The 27,714-nt window shown below is 38.9% G+C and overlaps 1 protein-coding gene across 6 annotated transcripts in view; it reads left to right on the top strand.

The window, feature by feature from the left end:
• The window catches only part of LOC133563446 (excitatory amino acid transporter 2-like), a 94,275-nt gene that overhangs the window by 55,357 nt on the left and 11,204 nt on the right, over positions 1-27,714 (top strand). For all 6 annotated transcript variants that reach the window (XM_061917573.1, XM_061917574.1, XM_061917575.1 and 3 more), the window contains 7 exons: positions 730-869; positions 13,354-13,506; positions 16,902-17,152; positions 19,821-19,968; positions 20,072-20,198; positions 23,757-23,990; positions 24,069-24,263. In XM_061917573.1, coding sequence (XP_061773557.1) covers positions 740-869; positions 13,354-13,506; positions 16,902-17,152; positions 19,821-19,968; positions 20,072-20,198; positions 23,757-23,990; positions 24,069-24,263 — 1,238 coding nt within the window. In that variant the 5' untranslated portion in view covers positions 730-739. The remainder of the gene's footprint in view (positions 1-729; positions 870-13,353; positions 13,507-16,901; positions 17,153-19,820; positions 19,969-20,071; positions 20,199-23,756; positions 23,991-24,068; positions 24,264-27,714) is intronic.

Genomic DNA, 27,714 nt, shown 5'->3' with positions numbered 1-27,714 from the left:
ATAAAGTAAATAGCTTTTTGTTTTTATTATTAAATAGAAAGTTGATACTTTTGTTATGTTTGTTCGATACACAGTACTGTATAGTGTTTTAAATTGTGTTCAAAGTGTACAAACCTTTACCTAAATGTCTGCTTTTGTTGAGGCTGGGACCCATTACTCATATTGTCATCGTTTTTTCTGGAGAAATTTGCTTCGATATACAAACTTTTCTACTTACAAGCCCCGTTCAGGAACCGATTGACTTTGTAAATCGAGGTTCCACTGTATATATTGTTGCTATAGCAACAGAACACTGCTCACAGGGGCTTGAGGTTCCTCGCCATACGATGCATGCTCGCCCGGAAGATTGTTCTCTATGTCACGGATCGTGCTTTAAAATGTCCTGTGACTTCCAAAATGCCACGTTCGAGAACATAAAAACCAAATCTGCTCCTAATAAAACCGTCTCAAGAGGCTTTAACGTTACAGGCAGCAGATTGTCATCAGCTTCCATCTGCTGGCTGCCATAGCAACCATGAACGATAATGTAGGAATGACAGCTCACCATCACACTTGGATGGCGAACAGTAGCTGCTGCCTCTCTAAAAATATTTCCTTTTGTTTGAGATATGATGCACTATAATATATATCTTTTTTATGAGTGTCACCTTTTAGGGGTAAGTTAAGCCTACTTGTACTAACTGATGTGGTTTTTCCTAACCAATTGTTTTGTGTGTGTGTGTGTCTCAGTGCCAACAGTATGCCTAAACAAGTGGAGGTGAGGATGCACGAGAGTCACCTGGAGCCCATCGAGGCTCGGCCTCAGTCCAAATGTGCCAGACTGTGTTCCAAGTTGTTCAAGAACCTTCTGCTCACTCTCACCGTCCTTGGTCAGTACCCTTTTTTTTTTTTCTTCCAGTTTTGCATCTTTTCCTCCATTCTTTTTGTTTGCTAAAGACCTCCCTGTTAAGCTTTTAAATAATAGGTGCAGCCATCTGCACAGTTTGGACATACCAGACAGTGAAATGTCCTGACCTTCCTCCCCCTCCTCGCCACCTGTTGTAATTAGAAGCGCTCGGCAGCACCCATCCAGTCACACAAACAATCTCTGGCGGTGCATAAGAATGACTGTGAATACAACAAGTTCGCTGCATAACAGAGGGATTTTTCTCGACGGGGAGAAAAGAATGTTTGACCTGCAGCCACATTTGCATCGCAGTGTCTGGCGCCTCCGTCTCCATACATGCAAACATGGGTTGAAATAACCCGAGCGCATATAACATGCAGGGTCCGTACGGGTGCTTAAAAACCTTAAAAATGCTTGGATTTTAAAGGCCAACTGAAACCCACTACAACCGACCACGCAGTCTGATAGTTTATATATCAATGATGAAATATTAACATTGCAACACATGCCAATACGGCCGGTTTAGTTAACTAAATTACAATTTTAAATTTCCCGCGGAGTTTTCTTGTTGCTTGAGATGTTATTGGTTGGAGGGGACGTATTAGCCCAGCACCACTTACGGCAAAAAGTCGTCTCTTTTCATCGCATAATTACACAGTAATTTGGACATCTGTGTTGCTGAATCTTTTTCAACTTGTTCAATTAATAATGGAGACTATAAATAAGAATGCTGTTGGTGGAAAGCTGGTGGATTGCAGCTGCCTTTAGCACCGAGACACAGCCGGTGTTTCTTTGTTTTTGTTGTGAAGTTTTAACACAGAGCGGTCAAGCGAACATGTTTCTCTACGTCAATACATACGTTTTTGGATGGGAAAATTGTCGGCTCTTACCGGAGACATCAGTGGATTATGGGACCTTCTCCTGTAGCTGTCAAAAAGCAGCTGTGATCTTGGCTCCTCATCGGCTTTCTCTGACACACTGCCGTTGACTGCAGCCATCCGACTTTCAGGTATGACTTTACTCATCTAATCTCACTATAATATTATTAACACAGTAAGCAGATAAGGCATTTTCCAGAATTATCCTAGTAAATGTGTCTAATTACATCTGAAACGCTACCACTGCCGCCGCCCGGAGCCGTCGCTTTTTCCTTTTTCAGGTTTTTTTTTTTTATTTTTTTTTTTAGTGCCTCATTAAATTTCCTCATCCACGAATCTTTCATCCTTGCTCAAATGAATGGGGAAATAGTCGCTTTCTCGGTCCGAATAGCTCTTGCTGCTGGAGGCTATGGTTATAAACAATGTGAGGATGTGAGGAGCCCTCACACCGGTGACGTCATGCGCACATCATCTGTTACTTCCGGTAAAGGCAAGGCTTTTTTTATTAGCGACCAAAAGTTGCGAACTTTATCGTCAATGTTCTCTACTAAATACTTTCAGCAAAAATATGGCAATATTGCGAAATGATCAAGTATGACACATAGAATGGACCTGCTATCCCCGTTTAAATATGAAAATCTCATTTCAGTAGGCCTTTAATGTTGTGTTTTCAAGGTTTGAAAAATGCTTGAATTTTGGGTGAAGTGCCTGTAAATGCTGGGAAATGTTCATCATATTTCTCTGCAGTCTGACTCAATAGGCTAATTATGAAATAGAAAAAAAATAAAAGAAGTTTCTGTAAAAATGAAAGCTACATGCTCGATCTGTTGGCTTTGCACGAGCCCTTACATTAGGTTGTTGTCATATTAGAACTGTATATATGGTTCTGTGTCGCCCCCAAGAGGAGAGTGTTGCATCGGTCCATCATGCCGGGAGGTTGTTGTTTTAATGACCATTGGGTGGAAAATGACAAATACAAACATGCTGCAAAGTATGCATAAAGGAAATCCAGCTTTTTGCAATGGGAGAGTCGGCTCTCTCGAGTAATATGAAATGTAAGCCACAGAGATTACTAGCTCTCCAATTTGTGTGTTCTAACATGTTGGCACATGCTAGACCTAAACTGTGAGATCAGCGCTAGATTACAAGTTAATTACGGACAGTTATTAAGAGCTATGAAAGAAAAAAAGCGAGTGTTTGTTTTTGATAAATTACAATGTTTAGATCTTCCCTCAACTAAAAATCGATGTGTTATCATAGCAACAGTTATAAGGCTAGATGTGCTTAGTGACAGGTGACTGAGGTGTTGTGAAACAAAGAAAAAATATTTTCCTTTAGTTTATTATCCTTATATTAATGTGGATCAGTTTTGTTAATAAATGAGTGAAATTGACATTTTGAGGGTGGGTATATTCATGTCACATTATGCAGTTTACAAGCACATATACAGTGTGAATCAATCCATGCTGTTCAATGTCATTGAGTGCGGTAAGTAAGAAAACGAACAGGGAATTTGAAAAACAACACAAATGGAGACACGTTTGCAAGCACCAATGATATTGAGTAGTCTACAGAAACACTGCTTCATTTTCTATGCCCCATTCAGTTAATGATAACTGCTGGTTCAATGTTAGGCTTAGGTTTTAGCAGATTTTCCGTATTTTTCCTACAGACAGCATTTGGAGACCTCAAACAACAAGGCTATGGATTGGTTTAGTCTGGTTTTCGCCTTTTGAAAGGTACTGGAAAAACTGGAAAATTGATCTTGAAAGTCCTTAAAAAGTGCTTGAATTTGGAAAAGGAGTACAAACCCTTAACATGCGTATTCGTGCACTAGTTGGCATGTGTGATCATGTGTACATCGCACCCTACTTGGAAGGCCTCTCACGAATCGAGAGAGCCAGCAGCATCATTGATCATCTGTCACCGGCCGCGAAAGGGCCTGAATGGAAGAACTTGCAAACGGGCCATAGAGGGGAAAAAAAAACCCTTGCATGTCAAGAATCCACAGGATGCTGCTGGAGGATGGATGGATCGGCATGCTTACAAAAAATGGGGGCGGTGTTCATTCCAGTGCGCGTTATAAACAACCTCTTGGGTTGTGTGATCTCTGGCAGCAGAGGTTGAATGGGAGGAAGTGCGGGGAGGAAGCTGGCGGAGATTGGCTGAAAGAAGCCAAACCATCTGAGCCAATAGAGTGGGGGAACAAATATCACTCTTTTTCGGTCAGAAAACAGGTAAAACAGGTTAAATGATGAGTATAACATAATGTACACTGCAACAAAGAGCTGTCGTCATAGAGGGGGGAAAGAGCTAAATGAACTACTCGCATGGACTTTTACTTGATAAGACATCCGAAATTAGGTTTGTATTTCTACAAACCCCGTTTCCATATGAATTGGGAAATTGTGTTAGATGTAAATATAAACGGCATATAGAATGATTTGCAAATCATGTTCATGCCATATTCAGTTGAATATGCTACAAAGACAACATATTTGATGTTCAAGCTGATAAACATTTTTTTTGTTTGCAAATAATCATTAACTTTAGAATTTGATGCCAGTAACTCGTGACAAAGAAGTTGGGAAAGGTGGCAATAAATATTAAAAAAGTTGAGGAATGCTCATCAAACACTTATTTGGAACATCCCACAGGTGTGCAGACTAATTGGCAACAGGTGGGTGCCATGATCGGGTATAAAAGCAGCTTCCATGAAATGCTCAGTAATTCACAAACAAGGATGGGGCGAGGGTCACCACTTTGCGAGCAAATTGTTGAACAGTTTTAGAACAACATTTCTCAACGAGCTATTGCAAGGAATTATAGGGATTTTACCATCTACGGCCCGTGAAATCATCAAAAGATTCAGAGAATCTGGAGAAATCACAGCACGTAAAGGATGATATTACAGACCTTTGACCCCTTAGGCGGTACTGCATCAAAAACCAACATCAGTGTGTAAAGGATATCACCACATGGCCTCAGGAACACTTCATAATACCCCTGTCAGTAACTGCAGTTGGTCTCTACATCTTTAAGTGCAAGTTGAAACTCTACTATGCAAAGCTAAACCCATTTATCAACAACACCCAGAAACGCCGCCCGCTTCGCTGGGCCTGAGCTCATCTAAGATGGACTGATGCAAAGTGGAATAGTGTCCTGTGGTCTGACGTGTCCACATTTCCAATTATATTCGGAAACTGTGGATGTGGTGTCCTCCGGAACAAAGAGGAAAATAAACATCCGGATTATTATAGGCGCAAAGTTCAAAACCCAGCATCTGTGATGGTATGGGGGGTGTATTAGTGCCCAAGGCATGGGTAACTTACACATCTGTGAAGGCACCATTAATGCTGAAAGGCACATACAGGTTTTGGAGCATCATATGTTGTCATCCAAGTAACGTTATCATGGACGCCCCAGCTTATTTCAGCAAGACAATGCCAAGCCACGTGTTACAACAGCGTGGCTTCGTAGTAAAAAATTGCGGGTACTTTCCTGGCCCACCTGCAGTCCAGACATGTCTCCCATCGAAAATGTGTGGCGCATTATTAAGCGTAAAATACGACAGCGGAGACCACGGACTGTTGAACGACTGAAGCTCTACATAAAACAAGAATGGGAAAGAATTCCACTTTCAAAGCTTCAACAATAAGTTTCCTCAGTTCCCAAACGTTTATTGAGTGTTGTTAAAAGAAAAGGTGATGTAACACAGTGGTGAACATGTCCTTTCCCAACTACTTCCCAACTATGTGTCGCAGCCATGAAATTCTAAGTTAATTATTATTTGCAGAAAAAAGATAAAGTTTATGAGTTTAAACATCAAATATCTGTCTTTGTTTTGCATCCAACTGAATATGAGTTGAAAATGATTTGCAAATCATTGTATTCGGTTTATATTTACATCTAACACAATTTTCCAACTCATATGGAAACGGAGTTTGTAGAAATTAGCAGGATTTCTAGTTAGAAATAAGTATTTTATTCTGAAAACAAGCATTATTCAACTTGCAATTGTTGAATTGAGCATCCTTGAAATGTTTCAGATTATTTAAACAAGGTTTTCTATGTGGGGGCAGGGGGGGACCAAAATATTACCGTATTTTTCAGATTATAAGGCGCACTTAAAATCCTTTATTTTTCTCAAAACTCAACAGTGCGCCTAATGTAAAGAATACGTTTGGTTGAACTTTCCCACCTCAAAGCTATTTTATGTGTTACATGGTGTAATGATAAATGTGACCGGTAGATGGCAGTCACACATAAGAGATACGTGTAGACTGCAATATGTCGCAAGTAAACAACACTAACATTTTTAATATTCCATTGAAAATATAGAACATTGCACAGGGTGCTCAAAATATATCAAAACTTTTTAATACAACTTTGGTAAGCTATGAAGATGCACTGCTTGAAGAATTGTACTGTGCTTTAACATAGGACTATTGTTATGGTGTGTGTAAGGTAAAACATATTTTTGTTTGGAAATAATATCCAAAAGCAACTTTTCTTACCCTCTGGTACCTGCTGATCTGTATTTGAGATCTGGATAAATCCTGAAAAATTGTGCATGTCCGCACCGACGGTGTAGTAAAGATGCTTCTTCATTTTTTTCTATCTTCTTGTTATGGAACATTCATCCTCCACCCACTGTTGCCATTTCTAACAAAAAGTAGTGTAAAGTTCTTTCTTATATCTGTCAGTAAACTCGCCATGAAAGCGCAAAAACATACCGGTGTAGCGACTTTACATTATTCACTCAAGGAACTTTAGTTATTAGAGTTTCCATCTTTTGACACATCTTCCACTCCCATCCTTGCACGCTACACCGCTTCAACAAAGAAGACGGTGAGAAGATGCTGCCGAAGGTGGGCCACGTAACTAAGACCGCCCACAAAATGGCGAATCTGGAAGAGACTGTCAGAAAGCGGCTTGAAGATGGTCTGTAAAACATAATCTATGCAAACATTTTGACCAAAGAACTACCATTACATGTAATGTAAACCACAAGTAAATGTGTTTACAATTTAGAAAAAAAAATAATAATATGACTCCTTTGATGCGCCTTATAATCCGGTGTGCCTAATATATGAAAACAGATCAAAAATAGACCATTTATCAGAAGCGCCTTAAAATCGGATGCGCCCTTTAGTCCAGAAAATGCATTATTTAATGTCCTCATATTTTTAAACTAGAATAGAAAAATATAATTATTCAAGCTAAAATTATGATTAGTGAATGACTAAAAATAGATAAATCACTTTTAAAATTAGGGAAATTTCTGGATAACAATTTAAAATCATGGCGAGTGGTAAATAATTTGCGGTGTATGATATTATGCACCAATATGTCTGATTTCTTGCTTTTCAACCAGAGTTGGACTTACCATTAGGCAAATCGGCAATTTCCTGGGGCCCCAAAGCATCTCCTAAAAAATAAATTAAAAATTATGTTTTTTTTGGTTTAATTTGTGCGTTTCAACATACAATAAAATGCTTAAAGAGGACCTATGATAACTTTTAAACCACTTTTTTGTGGTATAGATAATACTAAACATGCCGGATATGCTTGGGTGTGAATCAATTCTGGGGGCGTTCCCAGATTGTAACAACATTTACGAGTCAGAAAAGACAAAATGTATCATAGGTCCACTTTAATCAACCATGACATGTTTTTAACAGCTCCACTGTCACTATTCCATGCTAAGTACACAAGTGCAGACTTGATTCCTGAAGACAGACCAAAACACACATGTTGGCAAAATATGGAGCTTTTTTATAAAGATGGAGCAAAGTTACCCAAGACAAGTGAAAAAGAGGAGACGCTGAGAAGAAAGCAAACAGCTTTTATTAAAACCACCCAATGTGTCAACCTTTTTGTCAGTGACAGAATGTACAGTATATCTCGAAATGATTCACAGAGCGTCACTTTTTCCACATTTTGTTACAGCTTTATTCCAAAATCGAATGAATTAAATTTTGTCCTCAAAATTCTACATACAATACCTGTTAATGACAGTGTGAAAATATTTTTGTAATTTTGCTAATGTATTAAAAAAAACAGGGCTTCACGGTGGCAGAGGGGATAGTGTGTCTGCCTCACAATACGAAGGTCCTGAGTATTCCTGGGTTCAATCCCAGGCTCGGGATCTTTCTGTGTGGAGTTTGCATGTTCTCCCCGTGACTCCGTGGGTTCCTTCCGGGTACTCCGGCTTCCTCCCACCTCCAAAGACATGCAGCTGGGGATAGGTTGATTGGCAACACTAAATTGGCTCTAGGGTGTGAATGTAAGTGTGAATGTTGTCTGTCTATCTGTGTTGGCCCTGCGATGAGGTGGCGACTGGTCCAGGGTGTACCCCGCCTTCCGCCCGATTGTAGCTGAGATAGGCACCAGCGCCCCCCAGAGGGAATAAGCGGTAGAAAAAGGATGGATGGATGGTAATTAAAAAAATATCTAAAAAAATACCACATGTACATAAGTATTCACAGCCTTTGCTCAATACTTTGTTGATGCACCTTTGCCAGCAATTACAACCTCGAGTCTTTTTGAGTACGATGCCACAACCTTGGCACACCCATCTTCGAGCAGTTTCGCCAATTCGTCTTTGCAACACCTCTCAAGCTCCACAGGGTTGGATCAGAAGTGTCAGTTTTCATCCAGGATGTCTCTGTGCATTACTGCATTCATAATTCCCTCTATCCTGACGTGGCTCTCACCCCGACTGCATGATGCTGCCAACATTATGCTTCACTGTTGGGATGGTATTGGTCTGATGAGCGGTGCCTGGTTTTCTCCAAACATGACACCTGGCATTCACATCAAATAGTTCAATCTTTGTCTCATCAGACCAGAGAATTCTGTTTCTTTTGGTCTGAGAGTCTTTTAAGGTGCATTCTGGAAAACTTTTAACAAACAAAAGGCTTCCGCCTGACTTCAGAGATGGTTGTACTTCTGGAAGTTTCTCCTCCGCAGAGGAATGCTGTAGCTCTGACAGAGTGACCATAGGGTTCTTGGTCACCTCCTTGAATAGACTAAAATGAATGCAGCGATGTACAGAGACATCCTTTTTTCCATCCAATCTGATGAAGCTTGAAAAGTGCTGCAAAGCAGAATGGGAAAAGAGGAATGGGCAACACTGACCAAAGATAGGTGTGCAAAAACTTGAAGCTGTAGTTGCTGCCGAGGGTGCATCAACAAAGTGTTGAGCAAAACTCTGAATACTCATGCATGTGTTTATTAATTTTTTAAATACATTTGCAAAAAAATATATTTCCAAAAAAAAATTCACAATGTAATTTTGGGATAATGTCTGTAGAATTTTGAGGAAAAAAAATATCATATCAAATTTTGGAATAAGAATGTAACATATCAAAATGTGGAAACAATTAAGCATAAAATGTACACAGCAATTCCTGTTAGTGCATGATGAAAGAGCAGAATAATGCTTCTCATCACAAATATGTGAGTGTTGAATCGCTCCAAATGCTAAACTATTGTGAAGTATATTTATATAGCGCTTTTCTCAAAGTGACTCAAAGCGCTTTACATAGTGAAACCTAATATCTAATTTTTACATTCATACCAGTGTGGGTGCCACTGGGAGCAGGTGGGTAAAGTGTATTGCCCAAGGACATAACGGCAGTGACTAGGAGGGCAGAAGCGGGAATCGAACCTGCAGCCCTCAAGTTGCTGGGACGGCCGCTCTACCAACCGAGCTATAGCGCCCCATATAACCGTGTGTCTGCTCAGATGTAGTCTAAGCTCGACAGGTAAAGAAACTCAGGAAGGCAACAGTCTTGTTTCCTTCACACAAATGTCAAGAGCTCTCTTTTTCCCACCAGTCACAGACTTTTGCCTTCACAATAATAGCACGATCCGTCACATCCTGTCCAAGCGCGCTGACAAAATAATGATCTTATTGAATGTTGATCAATGTTCCTAACTTGCAATCATCCATCCATCCATCCATCCATCCATCTTCTTCCGCTTATCCGAGGTCGGGTCGCGGGGGCAGCAGCGTAAGCAGGGAAGCCCAGACTTCCCTCTCCCCAGCCACTTCGTCTAGCTCTTCCCGGGGGATCCCGAGGCGTTCCCAGGCCAGCCGGGAGACATAGTCTTCCCAACGTGTCCTGGGTCTTCCCCGTGGGCTCCTACCGGTTGGACGTGCCCTAAACACATCCCTCGGGAGGTGTTCGGGTGGCATCCTGACCAGATGCCCGAACCACCTCATCTGGCTCCTCTCGATGTGGAGGAGCAGCGGCTTTACTTTGAGTTCCTCCCGGATGACAGAGCTTCTCCACCCTATCTCTAAAGGAGAGACCCACCACACGGCGGAGGAAACTCATTTCGGCCGCTTGTACCCGTGATCTTATCCTTTCGGTCATGACCCAAAGCTCATGACCATAGGTGAGGATGGGAACGTAGATCGACCGGTAAATTGAGAGCTTTGCCTTCCGGCTCAGCTCCTTCTTCACCACAACAGATCGGTACAACGTCCGCATTATTGAAGACGCAATCAATTACAGAAAAAAAACCTATCACTGATATTTAGTGCGCAGCTCCACAAGTTTTAATGTGTAAATGACAATGTTGTTTTTCTTATGTGGAAAACCTCACTGACTAGGTTTGAGGTAATGACTAAATGCACCCCTGCTTCCATTTTCAGGGTTCGTACACTTTTTCCATGGCCAAATTCAAGCACTTTTTAAGGACTTTTAAAGATGAACTTTCCAGTTTTTCCAATACCCTTCAAAAGGCGAAAACCAGTGTGGATCAATACATAGCCTTGTTGTTTGAGGTCACCAAATGCAGTCTGTAGGAAAAATAAGTAACATCTGCTAAAACCTAAGCCTAACATTGAACCAGCAGTTATCATTAACTGAATGGGACATAGAAAATTGAAGCAGTGTTTCTGTAGACCAGTGGTTCTTAACATTGTTGGAGGTACCGAACTCCACCACTTTCATATGGGCATTCTCAGAGCCCTTCTTTAGTGAAAAATACAATTTATTTTTTTTCAAATTCAAGACCAAGTTATCTGTTTTTTTTTACTGGTGCACAAAATGAACTTTGCATTAACATTACTTTGTTCAAAGAACCAAAACAAATACAGTGCATGAACTCACAACAAATTACACACCTGCAAATCAGATGGAAAATTAGAGGGAACATTGTTTGGGGGTATCCATAATGCGCCGATAGGGAAAAGTTTGTTTTTACACGATGAGTCGGGTGTATCTCGACCTCCGCCGAACCCCTGAGGCCGACGCAAGGAACCCCTAGGGTTCGATCGAACCCAGGTTAAGAACCACTGCTGTAGACCAGCGGCCCGATTGGTACCGGGCCACAGAAGAATGTTTTATTCATTTTTATTTTAAAAAAAAAAGTAAAATAAATATATATATTTTTTTTAATTAAATCAACATAAAAAACACAATATACACTTACAATTAGTGCACCAACCACAAAAACCTCCCTTTTTCATGACAAAAACGTCCCTTTTTCATGACAAAGAAAAAAAAAAAAAAGGGTTTCCCCCCCACCGGGCCGCGGGACAAATTATTAAGCGTTGACCGGTCCGCGGATACAAAAAGGTTGGGGACCACTGCTGTAGACTATTCAATGTCATTGGTGCTTGCAAACGTGTCTCCATTTGTGTTGTTTTTCAAATTTCTTGTTCTTTTTCTTACTTACAGCACTCAATGACATCAACCAGCACGGATTGATTCACACCGTATTTGTGCTTCTAAACTGCATAATGTGATATGAATACACGCACCCTCAAAATGTAAATTTCCACTCATTTACTAACAAAACTGTTCCACATTAATATAAGGATAATAAATTGAAGGAAACTATTTTGTTTGTTTCACAACAACTCAGTCACCTGCCATTAAGCATATCTAGCCTTATAACTGTGGCTGCGATAACAAATGAACAAAAATACAAAAGGTAACTTTTTTCCTTTCACAGAGTAGCCAGACAAGTTAAGTAGACAACAAATATAAAAGAGCATACGATTGTGTTGTGTAAAAACTACAAAATCATTCATATAAAGTTGTCTCTAAGTTGTGAAAAAGGTTACAAATTATACATTACATGACCTTCACAGTACAAACATGTCCAATAATGTAACCATTTTAATGCAATTAACCAAAACAACAAAATGTAACTTGTTTGCTTAAACTGAGGTAGTCAGACAAGTCAAGTAGACAACCAAAATAATGGAGCAAAAAATACATCGAACCATGTTGGATTTCCTTTTTGCATACTTTGCAGCAGGCTACATGTGGATTTGGTTCATGTTTTATCCAAAGTTTGTATTTGTCATTTTCCATCCAATGTTCATTAAAACGTCAACTTCCTGGCATGAAGGACCGATGCACCACTGCCCTTTTGGGGGAGACACAGAGTCGTATTTACGGCTCTGGCATGACAACAACCTAATGTAAGGGCTCGTGCAAAGCCAACATATCAGGTGTGTATCTTTCATTTTTAAGGAAGTTTATTTTATTTTTTCCCATTTTATAGTCAGCCTAATGAGTCAGACTGCTGAGAAATATGATGAACATTTCCCAGCATTTACAAGCTTTTCACATAAAATTCAAGCATTTTTTAAACCTTGAAAACACAACATTAAAATACAAGCATTTTCAAGGTTCTTAAGCACCGTGCATTTTATACCCACAAAAAACAACTGATTTTAAATTATACGTCCACACTGAAAACTGTCACGACTTGAACTATGGTGTGGTTTGTTTTCCCGTGGTGCAACGCGATTGGAACGGACATGGCGTGAAGGTAATGACATCTTTAATCTTAACTCAAAAATATTACCAAAAACAAAGCGTATAAACAAAAGGCGCTCTCAATGGAGGTTCAAAACTTGGCTATGAAAACTAAAACTCGCACAATGGGAGAACTATGGAAATAAAACAAAACTTAAAAACTATGGCATGAAAAACTTACTTGGACCGAGAAAGACCATGGATCATCGGCATGGATAACATGGGTGTGTAGGAGGGTGATGTCACCAGGCTGACTGCCTGGCAACTGCAGGCTTAAATAGTGCTGTGATTGTTGACAGGTGTGTGAGTCCAAACAAATGAGTCAGCTGAATCTAATGGTTGTCATGGAAACTAAAACAAACCAGGGTGCGCAAAAACAGGAACTAATGGATTCAGAAACAAAACAGAACAAAACTAAACAGAACATGATCAGAAAGACATGACAGAAAACAATGTGTTGTTATAACACTCCAGCTGCGGTTACCTCGTGTCCCATTATAAGCGGCAGTCAGCCAAAAACATTCTCCATCCCTCTCAGCACTGGAAAAAACGCAAAAATGTCACTGGTTTAACTGCCGCCTGTCAACGCAATTCTTTGAGTCTCTATTGTGTGCACGTCGGTCCTTGTCACCGCTGGTATGAATTCATCATGTGGCAATGCTTTTTGAAAGAAAACGGTTAGAATTACTTGAATTTTAATTGAATGGTAACTACATTATAACTTATAATTAACCCTTTTTTTTTCTTGTAGTTTTTTTCAAAGCCATGCACTTAAACTCTCTTTGTACTCCAACTTCAGGTGTGATCTTGGGAGCTGTGTCAGGGATGTTGCTTCGTGTTGCCTCCCCAATTCACCCGGACATCGTCATGGTGATCGCCTTTCCTGGAGATATCCTCATGAGGATGTTGAAGATGTTGATTCTGCCTCTTATCATCTCCAGTTTAATCACAGGTACTTTCATACATTGTTTTTTTTAAATTCCCGTAACTACACTACTAGAACGCAATGCATGCAAACTCACCGGAAACTTACAGTAATTAGCAGGGGTGTGGGGAAAAAATCGATTCGAATTCTAATCGCGATTCTCACGTTGTGCGATTCAGAATCGATTCCCATTTTTAAAAACTCTATTTATTTTTCATTTTTTATCCATCCAAAAAAACAATATTCAGCAATACCATAACAATGCAATCCAATTCCAAAATCAAACCTGAACCAATAAACAGAGCAATTGAGAGGAAACACAAACACGACACAGAACAAACCAAAAGTAGTGAAACAAAAATGAATATTATCAACAACAGTATCAATATTAGTTATAATTTCAACATAGCAGTGATTAAAAATCCCTCATTGACATTATCATTAGACATTTGTAAAAATAAAAATAAATAACAATAGTGTCACAGTGGCTTACACTTGCATCGCATCTCATAAGCTTGACAACACACTGTGTCCAATATTTTCCCAAATTTAAAATAAGTCAAATTTTTGGTTTGTTTAATAGTTAAAACACATTTACATAATTGCAATTAGTTGATAAAACATTGGCCTTTACAATTATAAAAGTTTTTTTTACAGAACCCTACTACTCTGCTTGCATGTCAGCAGACTGGGGTAGATCCTGCTGAAACCCTATGTATTGAATGGTAAATGGTAAATGGGTTGTACTTGTACAGCGCTTTTGTACCCCCTTTTTTAAGGAGCCCAAAGCGCTTTGACAGTATTCCCACATTTGCCCATTCACACACACATTCACACACTGACAGTGGGAGCTGCCATGCCAGGCGCTCACCAGGACCCATCAGGAGCAAGGGTGAAGTGCTTTGCCCAAGGACACAAGGGATGTGACTAGGATGGTAGAAGGTGGGGATTGAACCAGTAACCCTCAGATTGCTGGTCCAGCCACTCTACCAACTTCGCCACGCCGTCCCCCACTACTACCGGGTATACATAAATTCAAAAGGTGCCATACTTGGATACTTTTGTTGCATGTAACGACGTCACGTCCGGCTGAATGAATAGAGAATCCTTTTGAATCGGGAAAACATCGTTTTTGAATCCAGAATCGTGTTGAATTGAAAAAATGTATCGTGACCAAAGAATCGATATTGAATCGAATCATGGGACACCCAAAGATTCACAGCCCTAGTTATTAGGTACATCAATCAATCAATCAATTAATCAATCAATGTTTATTTATATAGCCCTAAATCACAAGTGTCTCAAAGACATCTGGACATGGTACACAGGAAAGTGTTGCCTATTTAGGCGTTACTTTTAAACAGGAGCCTAATGGGAAACCCTGCTCTTTTTTTCATTATTATTAGTAATAATGTACGTGCATGTATTGGATTTGGTGCAAAATATGTCCATGATGACTATGTATATACCAAGGGTGTCAAATAACATTTTAGATGGGGGGGTCACATGGAGAAAAATCTACTCCCAAGTGGGCCGGACTGCTAAAATCACGGCACGATAACTTAAAAATAAAGACAACTTCAGATTGTTTTCTTTGTTTAAAAATAGAACAAGCACATTTTGAAAATGTACAAATCATAATGTTGTTGTTATTTTTTTTTACACTTACGTGTTCCGATTAATAATTTATTTTTCAGTTTTTATACTTTGTGAATAAATGATGTGATAATGTTCAACAGTCAACTCATTTGTGTTACTTTTCACTCAAGCTAAAAAAAAAAAAAAATGTTAACACTTTAGTGCAAGGAACATGTATTCACCATTAATTAGTTGCTTATTAACATGCACATTAGTAACATATTGGCTCTTAATCAGTCATTATTAAGTACTTATTAATACCTTATTTTGCATACAACCAGTAAGCCATTAACTAAGAGTCTTCCCTCAATTGCCTCAGAATTATTGCTTATTAGCACTAAGTGAGGAAGTTGTTGTATATTATTCTCCCTTTAATGCCACTTAATGAATATGGTGTGTTCTTACTTTACAAAACACAAAACTATGATAACCATAACCCAAACCCCTAAGTCTTTGTTACTTAGAATATATTCCCCTAGTGTCCAAATAACTCTAAATTAAGTATTTGTTACTTATAACATGTTCCCTATACTAAAGTGTTATCAAAAAAGTGTATCAAAATCAAATTTCAGGATGTTATTAATGTAGTTTGATCATTTTTTTTTGATCAACTGTGTTGGAAACCGCATATTGAATATATAAAAGGAAAAATATCCAAATCTATTGCTATTCTTTATAAAGTAAGGCACATGCTGAATAAGACATGCCTGCATATGTTGTATTATTCTTTTATTTTTCCATATTTAACGTATTGTGTTGAAATTTGGGGAAATGTTTATAAAACAAACATAGACCCAATAATAAAACTTCAAAAAAGGGTCATTAGAATAATACACAAAGCGTGCTACTATGAACATACCAATCCATTATTTATGAGTTCAAATGTATTAAAATTTTCAGACATTGTGTTTTTAAAAACAATGGAAATTATGTTTCGAGTAAAAAACAACAGCCTTCCAGCTTGTATTCTCAGGCTATTTCATTTAAGAGGAGATATCGATTTTTTAAATAGGTAAAGCGAGAACAAATATAAAATACAAATGTATTACAGTTTTAGGAGTTAAATGGTGGAACAAGCTGAGTGATGAGCTGAAGACATGCACTTCTTTGGTAAGGTTTAAGAAAACATTGAAAGGTGAAATAATTGAAAATTATAAAATATAGTCACAATTACTTTCATCCCATTGATTTTTGATTTATCTATTTTTTTAAGTTGATGTTCCAGGCAATCTAATTTTCTGTGAAGGTATAGGATAGGCAAATATAAGCTTTGGCTTCAGCCTATTCCTTTTTTGGTCACTCTTTTTCTTTTCTTTCGTGTGTAAATGTGCATTATTGTATACATATACATGTACTGTAAAACTGATCACACACAATGGTTGATTGATTTGATTTGATTGATTATATGACCGAAATAAACTTATTTCATTCATTCATTCATTTTCCTTGACTGATGTACAAACGTCATGTGGTTTATTTTGTACATATGTAGCATCATCTACAAAGATACAAAGAATTGCTATTGCGACATCTAGTGGACACATTTAGAACAGCTATTTCTTTCATTCAAAAATGTCAGGTTCATTTTTTTTCTTGGCGGGATAAAACCTGTTTTTTTTTTAATATTGACGCCGTTATAGTTATAATGGTGTGGACATGCCATAAGGTACTGTAATTCTAATGTTTTGTTGTTAATTGTCTAATTTTAAGATATGTTATTGAGCTAACATTCACATTTTAGCCATGATCAGCGAGGAATACACTCTATTGTCCTCTGGCTACAGGTCTAGCAGGTTTGGATGCAAAATCCAGTGGGCGTCTGGGCACCAGGGCGATGGTCTACTACATGTCCACCACTATAATTGCCGCCATCTTGGGAGTCATCCTGGTGTTGGTCATCCACCCTGGCAATCCCAAACTGAAGGAGAACCTGGGAGAGGGCGAGAAAAACGACGATGTGTCCAGCTTGGATGCCTTCTTTGATTTGATCAGGAACCTGTTCCCCGAGAATCTGGTGCAGGCTTGCTTTCAACAGGTAGGACAACAACAGTATGGTGGAACACAAATTTGAAGCACAAGTGTGTATTAAGAGCAAAAAAAAAGCACACAATATGTTAAACATATTACCAATTTTAAGATAAATCGGAAAAAATATAAACTACAGAATAGTTCTCTCGTAGTATCTCATTTTTGACTTTTTTTTTGTCCTGAATAGCACAAACAGAAATTATACGATATAATGCATATTCACAACTGCTATGAATTCAAGCAAGATGCAGATTAGAATTGCTGCAATTATTTTGGTATTTTTCACATTGTGATTTATTGGACACAATCAGAACGGTCCCAGAATTTACAGATTTGCAGGTTGTCGGAATAACATAAAATGTCAGAGCAAAAAGTCCAATAGTCTCAAATGGATTTTTTTTTTTGCCAAAAACAGCACTATAAAACTGGGGATTGGAACCAAAAGTGGTACTTTTAAAGGAACAGACCAAATGTTATCGGTATTACCTGGTATGCGTAAATTCAAAAGTTTTGTTGCATATGACGACGTCACGTCCGGTTGAAGCTTAAACACTTTGTACCTGATTTACTTAAGGTTTGAGTGAACTAAATCATTGTTAAAACATGGATTGCGTCTGATAAGTGCGCAGAATAAGACCTGCAATCCACTTGGCTTCTCTGTCTTAATTACTATGCAAAATATATGCTGATCATCAAAACGCTCCCACAATACTGGGAGGGGAAAATGCAACTATAATTATTTAGCAGGCGTTTTTAATTTCCCCTCGGGGATTAATAAAGTATTTCTGATTCTGTTATATGATTTACCAATACTCATCACTGTTTTGCGAGCACTACTTAGCGTTTTATTTAGCACGTTTCAGAAGGACGTGCAAACTGACAGTTCCCCACAAGGCTGCAGGATCGGCCCTCTGACTGTGTGTCAACATTTTGCACGGTCAGAAGTAAAAATATTACACCATTCAGCAATTTTCTTTTATAATTGCATAGCTGCTGGATGACTTATGGGGCTAATTACAATTAATTAAATTGATGCGTTTTGGTGTCTAGCGGCATTTTTTTTTGTTTTTAAAAGCCTTTCGTTTTGTTTTTTAGGAAATGTATTACTATAACATATCTCCTACGTGAAAAAAAAATTCATTGTGCATTTTCTTGCGTTTGAGTCATTCCTGGCAAACCAATGCGATCCACAGCCTTCTGCACAGAATTAAGTGTTAGTTTGCATATGTTTCTGTCGTCTTGATTGCGATTCATTAAAAGTTTTACAGATTATGCTGGTTCAACACATCGCACACAGGTAGAAGCATTAAAAACATGAATGTGCAGAAAGTGATCAAGTGTCTCTGTGGTAAAAACCTGTATGCATGCAAAATCCTCATTTAAATAAAGCGGTCTGCACCACTTTTCAATTGCATACGCAGTCTTAGTAAATCCCACGCAACACACCCACTCATAGTACACGCTAATTTTTAAAAAATTTTTGCACTTGCTGTTTAGCACATGTTATTTGAATTTTAATGAATCCACCCCTTGGTGTGCAAACAAGCACTCAGGCAGCACTCAGATCGGACTCTCAATTTTCCATCCCAACAAAACAAGTATGATTAATTGAAAACACTCGAGCGTAACGTAAGGCTCCACTTTTCCCAAAATGCGCTCGCTCAATTCTACGTTACTTTAGATTTGCTATGTACATGCTATTTATTAGCGTTGGCAATTTCAACACCTCCAAGTTAGGTATTGAATACTACGACTAAGATGCACGTAACAATCAAACAACAGGTGTGTACTAAGTAAAATACTTACTGTTTTTAATATACTTACTGTTTACTAAGACACAACAAAAGACTAGGCAAGGCAAGTTTGTTATAGAGCACAATTCGTACACAAATCAATTCAAAGTGCTTCACAAAAAAATACAAAATGGTCAGAATAAAAAAATAATGGCAAAGACTACTCCCTGACTAAGCAACAAACACTGCTGCCACGTCTTGGAGTTTCCACTGCAATATGATGAAATATGATACTTGCAAATGACACGTAGAAGTGTAAGAAATCAAGATGTAACTAATTTACAGCACAGTTATCATCATCATGTTTTATTAAAACAAATGTATAATATATTATAAAGAAAATCACCATTTCCATCCATCCATCCATTTTCTACCGCTTATTCCCTTTTGGGGTCGCGGGGGGCGCTGGCGCCTATCTCAGCTACAATCGGGCGGAAGGCGGGGTACACCCTGGACAAGTCGCCACCTCATCGCAGGGCCAAAATCACCATTTATTAACACATAAACATACACAAAAAAATCCCAAGTTGCTATCGTTTAGTACCGGTATCGATTCCCAGGTACCAGGAATATTTACCATATCATTTAAAAAATGTTAGAGAATTTGAGACTACATATCATTGTAGAATAAGAATAACATAACTTCTCCAGAATCCAGATATGACATCCAAAATCATTTGGGGCGCAGTTGGGTTCCAGGTTCGATTACCGCTTCTGCCATCCGAGTCTCAGCCGTTGTGTCCTTGGGCAAGACACTTTACCCACCTGCTCCCAGTGCCAATATGTAGTTAAGGGGTTTCACTATGCAAAGCACTTTGAATCGCTAGAGGATAAGTGCTAAATAAAAATAATTCACTTCACTTCACTGTTGACTTCTCTTAGATCCAAACGGTGACAAAGAAGGTGGAAGTGGTTGTTGAGGAGAATGTCAACGCCACCTCCGTGGAGGGCTTGTTGGCAAATATTACCAAGGAGCCTCAGTTCGTTGTCAAAAAGTCCCTGCAGTTCAAGAGTGGCATGAATGTTCTGGGTTTGTATTCAGTTTTAAAAAGGTGCTGACAGTAAGAGTTAGGATTTAAGACTTGAATTGTCAAGTCTGACAGTTTTGTGATTTTTTTTGTCCCCCCCTGCAGGTTTGATTGGTTTCTTTATTGCTTTTGGCATCTGTATGGGCAAGATGGGCGAGAGGGCCAGACTGATGATTGAGTTTTTCAACATCCTCAATGAGATCGTGATGAAACTTGTCATCCTGATCATGTGGTTAGTATCACAAAATACTACTTGGGCTGGGTGTTGTTGGCTGCCGGGGGTTTGGTTTTATACATCATTGCTACACCAACTAATGGTGGGGATGCTTGGAACTCACATTTTTGCTTACAACCTAAAGCAGATCTTGGCAAAATATGACCCGAGGGCCACATGAGGCCCGTTAAGATTTTCAATACATCCCGCCGGACATACTACATCATTTATTTAGACCAGGGGTCACCAACCTTTTTGAAACCAAGAGCTACTTTTTGGGTACTGATTAATGCAAAGGGCTACCAGTTTGATACAAACTTAAATAAATTGCCAGAAATAGCCAATTTGTTCGATTTACCTTTAATAAAAAATCTATATATATTAAAAAAAGGGTATTTCTGTCTGTCATTCCGTTGTACATTTTTTTCCTTTTACGGAAAGTTTTTTTTTGGAGAGAATGAATGATGAAAAAAACACTTAATTGAACGGTTTAAAAGAGGAGAAGACAGGGGGGGAAAAGAAAATTAAATTATGAAACATAGTTTATCTTCAATTTCGACTCTTTAAAATTCAAAATTCAACCGAAAAAAAGAAGACAAAAACTAGCTAATTCGAATCTTTTTGGAAACATTTTAAAAATAATTTATGGAACATCATTAGTAATTTTTCCTGATTAAGATTAATTTTGAAAAATTGATGACATGTTTTGATTAGGTTAAAATCCAATTTGCACTTTGTTAGAATATATAACAAATTGGACCAAGCTATATTTCTAACAAAGACAAATCATTATTTCTTCTAGATTTTCCAGAACAAAAAATTTAAAAGAAATTCAAAAGACTTGGAAATAACTTTTAAATTTGATTCTACAGATTTTCCAGATTTGACAGAATATTTTTTTTTAATTTTAATCATAATAAGTTTGACGAAATATTTCACAAATATTTTTCGTCGAAAAAACAGAAGCTAAATGAAGAATTAAATTAAAATGTATATATTATTCTTTACAATAAAAAAAATGAATGTACCTCAACATTGATTTCAATTGTCAGGAAAGAAGAGGAAGGAATCTAAAAGGTAAAAAGGTATATGTGTTGAAAAATCCTAAAATCATTTTTAAGGTTGTATTTTTTCTCTAAAGTTGTCTTTCTGAAAGTTATAAAAGAAAAGTAAAAACAATTGTTGAATTTATTTAAACAAGTGAAGACCAAGTCTTTAAAATATTTTCTTGGATTTTCAAATTCTATTTGAGTTTTGTCTCTCTTAGAATTACAAATGTCAAGCAAAGCCAGACCAGCTTGCTAGTAGATAAATACAATTAAAAAAATAGAGGCAGCTCACTGGTAAGTGCTGCTATTTGAGCTATTTTTAGAACAGGCCAGCGGGCTACTCATCTGGTCCTTACGGGCTACTTGGTGCCCGCAGGCACTGCGATGGTGACCCTTGATTTAGACCTTTAACATCAAAACTGTTGCCGCCATTATGATGTGTAATGATGTTTTCAAATGATCTTAATTCTTGAACTACAGAAAGTATTTCAAAGGTCGAAATCTGCGCTTTTGAGATTTATACGAGTTATTATTGTAATCTACCTCACAACAGCTCAGACGAGGAACAACCCAGAATGTGTAGGGCTTGTTTTCAGCCTGAAACACGCGTGTCAGGAACAGATGCAAAAGGAAATTTTTACGTGATACCATCCTATTGTAGGTGTTTATTACACTTTGCATTCAAATGTTGCTTTTTTTTTTTTTTTGTGTGTGTGTTTTGCTTGGTTGTAAAAGACACACAATAATAAAGGAGTTGGTAAAAGAGGAGCGAAGTTCATACAGTGGGGAAAAAAAAGTATTTAGTCAGCCACCGATTGTGCAAGTTCTCCCACTTAAAATGATGACAGAGGTCTGTAATTTGCATCATAGGTACACTTCAACTGTGAGAGACAGAATGTGAAAAAAAAAATCTAGGAATTCACATTGTAGGTAGGAATTTTAAATAATTTTGGTGGAAAATACGTATTTGGTCAACCATTCAAAGTTCTAACTGATCAAAGGAGGTTTTGGCTCGAAATCTCACGAAACATGGCCCCATTCATTATTTCCTTAACACAGACCCATCGTCCTGTCCCCTTAGCAGAAAAACAGCCCCAAAGCATGATGTTTCCACCCCCATGCTTCACAGTAGGTATGGTGTTCTTGGGATGCAACTCAGTATTCTTCTTCCTCCAGACACAACAAGTTGAGTTTATACCAAAAAGTTCTATTTTGGTTTCATCTGACCACATGACATTCTCCCAATCCTCTGCCATTTTGGTATAAACTCAACTCGTTGTGTTTGGAGGAAGAAGAATACTGAGTTGCATCCCAAGAGCACCATACCTACTGTGAAGCATGGGGGTGGAAACATAATGCTTTGGGGCTGTTTTTCTGCTAAGGGGACAGGACGATTGAGCCGTGTTAAGGAAAGAATGAATGGGGCCAGGTATCGTGAGATTTTGAGCCAAAACTTCCTTCCATCAGTGAGAGCTTTGAATGGTTGACCAAATACTTATTTTCCACCATAATTTACAAATAAATTATTTAAAATTCCTACAATGTGAATTTCTGGATTTTTTTTTCACATTCTGTCTCTCACAGTTGAAGTGTACCTATGATGAAAATTACAGACCTCTGTCATCATTTTAAGTGGGAGAACTTGCACAATCGGTGGCTGACGAAATACTTTTTTTCCCCACTGTATGTCTCTAATATTTAGTGATAGGTAATATTGTAAATCTCACTTTATAGGGTTTATAAGGTTAGGCGCAATGAGTGTTCAACTTCAGCCTAAACCCTTTCGGTCTGCAACATTTAATTTTTGTTTTATTTATGAATGTACAACTGTTTTTTTATGAAAGTACATCTGTTTGTTTATGTAGAATTGTTTGTTTATTTTGTTGGCCTTTTACCGAAGAAATAATAAACTAAACTAAATGTACATTTTGGGAGTCTCATTCAGTAAAAAAATGTAAAAATCCATTGCATTTCTCTGAGGTGGTCTGTCATAACGTTTTCAGAACTCTATCGGACATTGTGAATTTTGTTATTATCCATCCATCCATTTCCTACCGCGTGTCCCTTTTGGGGTGGCGGGGGGCACTGGTGCCCATCTCAGCTACAATCGGGCGGAAGGCGGGGCACACCCTGGACAAGTCACCACCTCATCGCAGAATTTTGTTATTAGTGTTCCTGAAAAAAAGGGACCCAAACACACATACTGTACAGCAGATTTTTACAGCTAAATGTGTACATATCGTTTATACACACATACACATTGGCCCCCCCCAGACACATTTTTTTCTGTCAACGTGGCCCCCGAGTCAAAATATTTGCCCAGGTCTGACCTAAAGCCTAACAATTCGATGAGAGACAGCTCTTATCTCAAACACTCTTAAGTTGGGACACTTTTAAGTTGAGGTACCACTATACCTAAAATGAGAAAATAGAAAAAATACATAAAAATAACAATAAATAAAAATGTTGCTAACCTATACATTAAGATGATCTTCAATCAGCATCTAAGCCCTGTTTTTTTCCCCAGGTATTCCCCCTTTGGTATTGCCTGTCTGATCTGTGGTAAAATCATCTCCATCAAAGACTTGGAGGTGGTGGGCAGACAACTGGGCATGTACATGATCACTGTGATCGTTGGCCTCATCATCCATGGAGTTATCTTCCTGCCCAGCATCTATTTCGCCATTGTCAGGAAGAACCCTTTCAAATTCTTCTTGGGTATCTTCCAGGCCTGGATCACTGCCCTGGGAACTGCCTCCAGGTCAGCATTATTGAGCATGAATAGCTGGATCCAATCAAGTCTCTTAGTATTCAACAAATACTATTTTTTTCTCCCCAGTGCCGGCACGCTGCCTGTGACTTTCCGCTGTCTGGAGGAGAATTTGGGAATTGACAAAAGAGTCACTCGTTTCGTGCTTCCGGTCGGTGCCACCATCAACATGGACGGAACTGCTCTGTACGAGGCCGTTGCTGCCATCTTTATTGCCCAGATGAATGGTATCCACCTGGACCCTGGTCAGATTATCACTGTCAGGTCAGAAAGTAAACATTGTGGTATGTAAACTGTGTTTTCATTGGGTATGGTTACCAATTTTGGTACTTTTATATGTACCAACTGAAGTTTGTTGGTACTACCACGTAAATCAAACAGTGCCATATGTTGTACCTTCATTGGTAGGTAGGTAGGTAGGTAGGTCTTTATTGTCTATGCAACAAGTACAACAAAACTTTGTTTTCAGCACAAACCTGTTCAAGATTAGACAAACAAACAGTGTACAGGGTTACAGAACAAGAACGCTGATGGGTCGCCATAAGGCGCCCCATAAAAGATGGGAAAAAGGTAAACGCTGGGGAAGGATGAGTAAAAAAAATACAATCCAGACTGGGCTCCTAAGGGGGCCCAGTTCGGAGTGAGAAAAAAACCTCCATAACAAAGCACATATACATATTACAACATACATCTCGAGGTATCTAGCAACAGAGGGAAGGTAGTTCAAGGTCATGGTGGTAGGTCGCAGCTCTCAGGCGCTGACCATCCATTCATCACTTCTACGGGATCGAGGGTGTTGGATTGGGGGACGGGGGGGTGTATGTGTGGCGTATATTTTTTTTGTGGATGTGTGTGTATGTGTGTGTATAAGCCCATAGTGTGTCTCTGTTCCGCGGCCTTGATGTATTGTGCAGTCTCTAGTCCAAAGTTCACAACAACAGGTGTGAGTCCGTGAGAGACAAAAAAAAGGGAGTGTGTTGTGTCTTCGCTTGCAGTGATCTTCGGGAGAGTCTCGAAGCCAGGGAAACAATCCAAGTTAAAAAGATTTGTATGCGAGTGAAAATAAAATTTGCTTTTCACTCTAAAATTGTCTATGACCGGTCCTCAAAAAACTGCGGGGTAGACAGTCCGATGTAATCCACAGTTCTTCCCGCGTCCTCCAATCATTTGTGGCAGCTTTAGGGTACTTTGAAGACTGCCAGCAACTTCCAATTTGTCGACAAACCAGAGCAACTCTTACTCCAATCAGCAGATGTCCTGTTGTCATAATTCCGAATAGGTGGATATCTTCACGTCGTCGACAGAAAAGGGTCGCCAGGCACGCGGCACTCCTTCTTCTCCCAAGAGTCCGTCGTGTGTCCAGCAACAACCGCTTCGTCACGACAGCAGGTTCCCCACAAACCCAATATCTTGTCAATTTTTTTTTGAGGCCAGTTAAATAGTTCCAATGTTTAGATTTGGAGAGCAGTGCAAAAAGAGGCAACAAGAAAGTTAAAGACAAGACAAAACAAAGAAGCAAGCAGGAGAGATAAGGGAGAGGAAAGGGGAGCGTCCACCCTCGGTGAATGCCGGAGAGAAATGACATCCGCTTTCAAACTCAGCACCGGCTCAAACACTTGGCTAGGAAACAAGCAGTCAAGCACTCAGAGCGGACTCAGGCAGACTGCCTCCATGTCATGTCCCACGCCAACAAAGCAAGAAGAAGGCTCAAAAGTACTGTAAGGCTCCACTTTTAAAAGTATGTTCGCTCAATTTTAATTTACTTTGAATTTGCCATACACGTGCTACTAATTAGCATTAGCGATTTTTCTGGGCAATTTCAACAGCTCCAAATTTGGTTATCAAAACCACACCAAGATGCATGTTACAATCTAACAGCTGGTGTGAAATAAATATAATACTTACAGTATACACACTTTGTAGGGCGCAGCATAAGAAAATACTACCACATTCAACTTGATAGCTAAGACTATTCCCCGGCTAAGGCAACACATGATAGTCTACACACTACTGCCATCTAAGGTCTGGGAATTGCAACAGCATGCAAAGTCTATTATGTAATACAGTAGAGCAGTGGTCCCCAACCACCGAGTTGATTGGTACCGGGCCGCAGAATAATTTCTTAATAATTGTTTGTATTATTATTATTTTTTTATTAAATCAACATAAAAAAACCACAATATACACTTACAATTAGTGCACCAACCCAAAAAAAACTCCCTTTTTCATGACAAAAAAAATGAAAAAATATAAAATAAAAATAAGAATCCCTCTCACCCCAAGGACTTGCTCAACCTCCTCCCCCCAACACCACCCCCGCCGGGCCGCAGGACAAATAATCAAGCGCAGCTACAAAAAGGTTGGCGACCACCGCAGTAGAGTACTTGCAAATGAGATACAGAAGTGTAAGAAAACAAGATGACAGACAACTGGACAGCACAGCTCACTGTTAAATCTGCAATAAAGAAAGTGTTTTTGTTTTTTAGTTTTTTTACGCCACATTTGAACACCAGCATTTAAAATTGGTACCTCATTAGAGTGAAGAAAAGATCGAAGTGTTGGTCCCAAATTCAAACCAACCTTTTATAATCCCAAATATTGCAATAGATGCTTATGTAGATGAAGCCAATGTAGCAACACTGTTTATCACTTATTTTGAGTTATGGCTTTGCTGACATTTGAACGTTGTGTATCCATTATTCTCCGTTCAAAAATTCCTTTCTTTGTTTCGACCTGCATCTGGTCCGAGACCTTCTTGGTAGTGGTGTCATGTGTGTAACCCGATACAAAAAAAAACATGTTGATGCTGTCTGCTATTTAACATCATCATAGCCATTAGAGACGTAACATTTATAATATGTGCCAATATAACAGCGGACATCAGGTACAACGGAGCTGAACTTTCGATTTGAGAAGAGTCGCAGATGACTGGTGTGACGTCATAGGTCAGCCGGAAAAGCAATACATTTATCTGCACTAAAAGGAAAAGTATCGAAATAATTTTAGTACCGGTACCAAAATATTGGTATCGGGACAACACATGTTTGTTTTGATTTGCCAAAGCCACACGTATGTGCAGTGCTGGTAAAAGGTGGAGGGCGATATCGCACCGCTCAAAGGCTACAGGCTGTTAAATATCAACCACAGTCCAGGGATCGTTTCTTGTGATCGGTGGCCGATCGATCAACACATCCTTAGTTGGTATAATTGGAAACAAGCAATCTTTCCTACAAATATTACAGTTCTTCATACTAAACTAAGGCCGCATTTTAAGAGACTTTAGTGTGTGTTCAAATTGCCCCAATTTATAAAATTTAAGTCAAAGTACCATTGATAGTCACACACACACACACACGAGTTGTGGTGGAATTACCTTCTGCATTTGTTCTACCTCCTGGGATGTGAGGGGAGCAGTGAGCAGCAGCTAAGGAATCTTTTTGGTGATTTAACCCCCAATTCCAACCCTTGATGCTGAGTGCCAAGCAAGGAGGTAATAGGTCCCGTTTTTATAGTATGACTTGGCCGGGGTTTGAACTCACGACCTATTGATCTCAGGGCCGACACTCCAACCACAAGCTCACTGAGCAGATCTCTAACTTAAATAACTTATATAGTTTAAAATGTGTTCTAGTCAAACCAGTTAGCTTTGGCTGTAATAACTTTTACGGGTATGGTTTGGGAAGGGAAGGAAAAGGTGGGAAAACATTAAGATCCA

Source organism: Nerophis ophidion, linkage group LG12 (assembly GCF_033978795.1).
Source record: "Nerophis ophidion isolate RoL-2023_Sa linkage group LG12, RoL_Noph_v1.0, whole genome shotgun sequence".
Taxonomy (NCBI): domain Eukaryota; kingdom Metazoa; phylum Chordata; class Actinopteri; order Syngnathiformes; family Syngnathidae; genus Nerophis; species Nerophis ophidion.
Note: the sequence above shows the minus strand (reverse complement) of the source record. Positions and strands in the feature narration are given on the sequence as shown.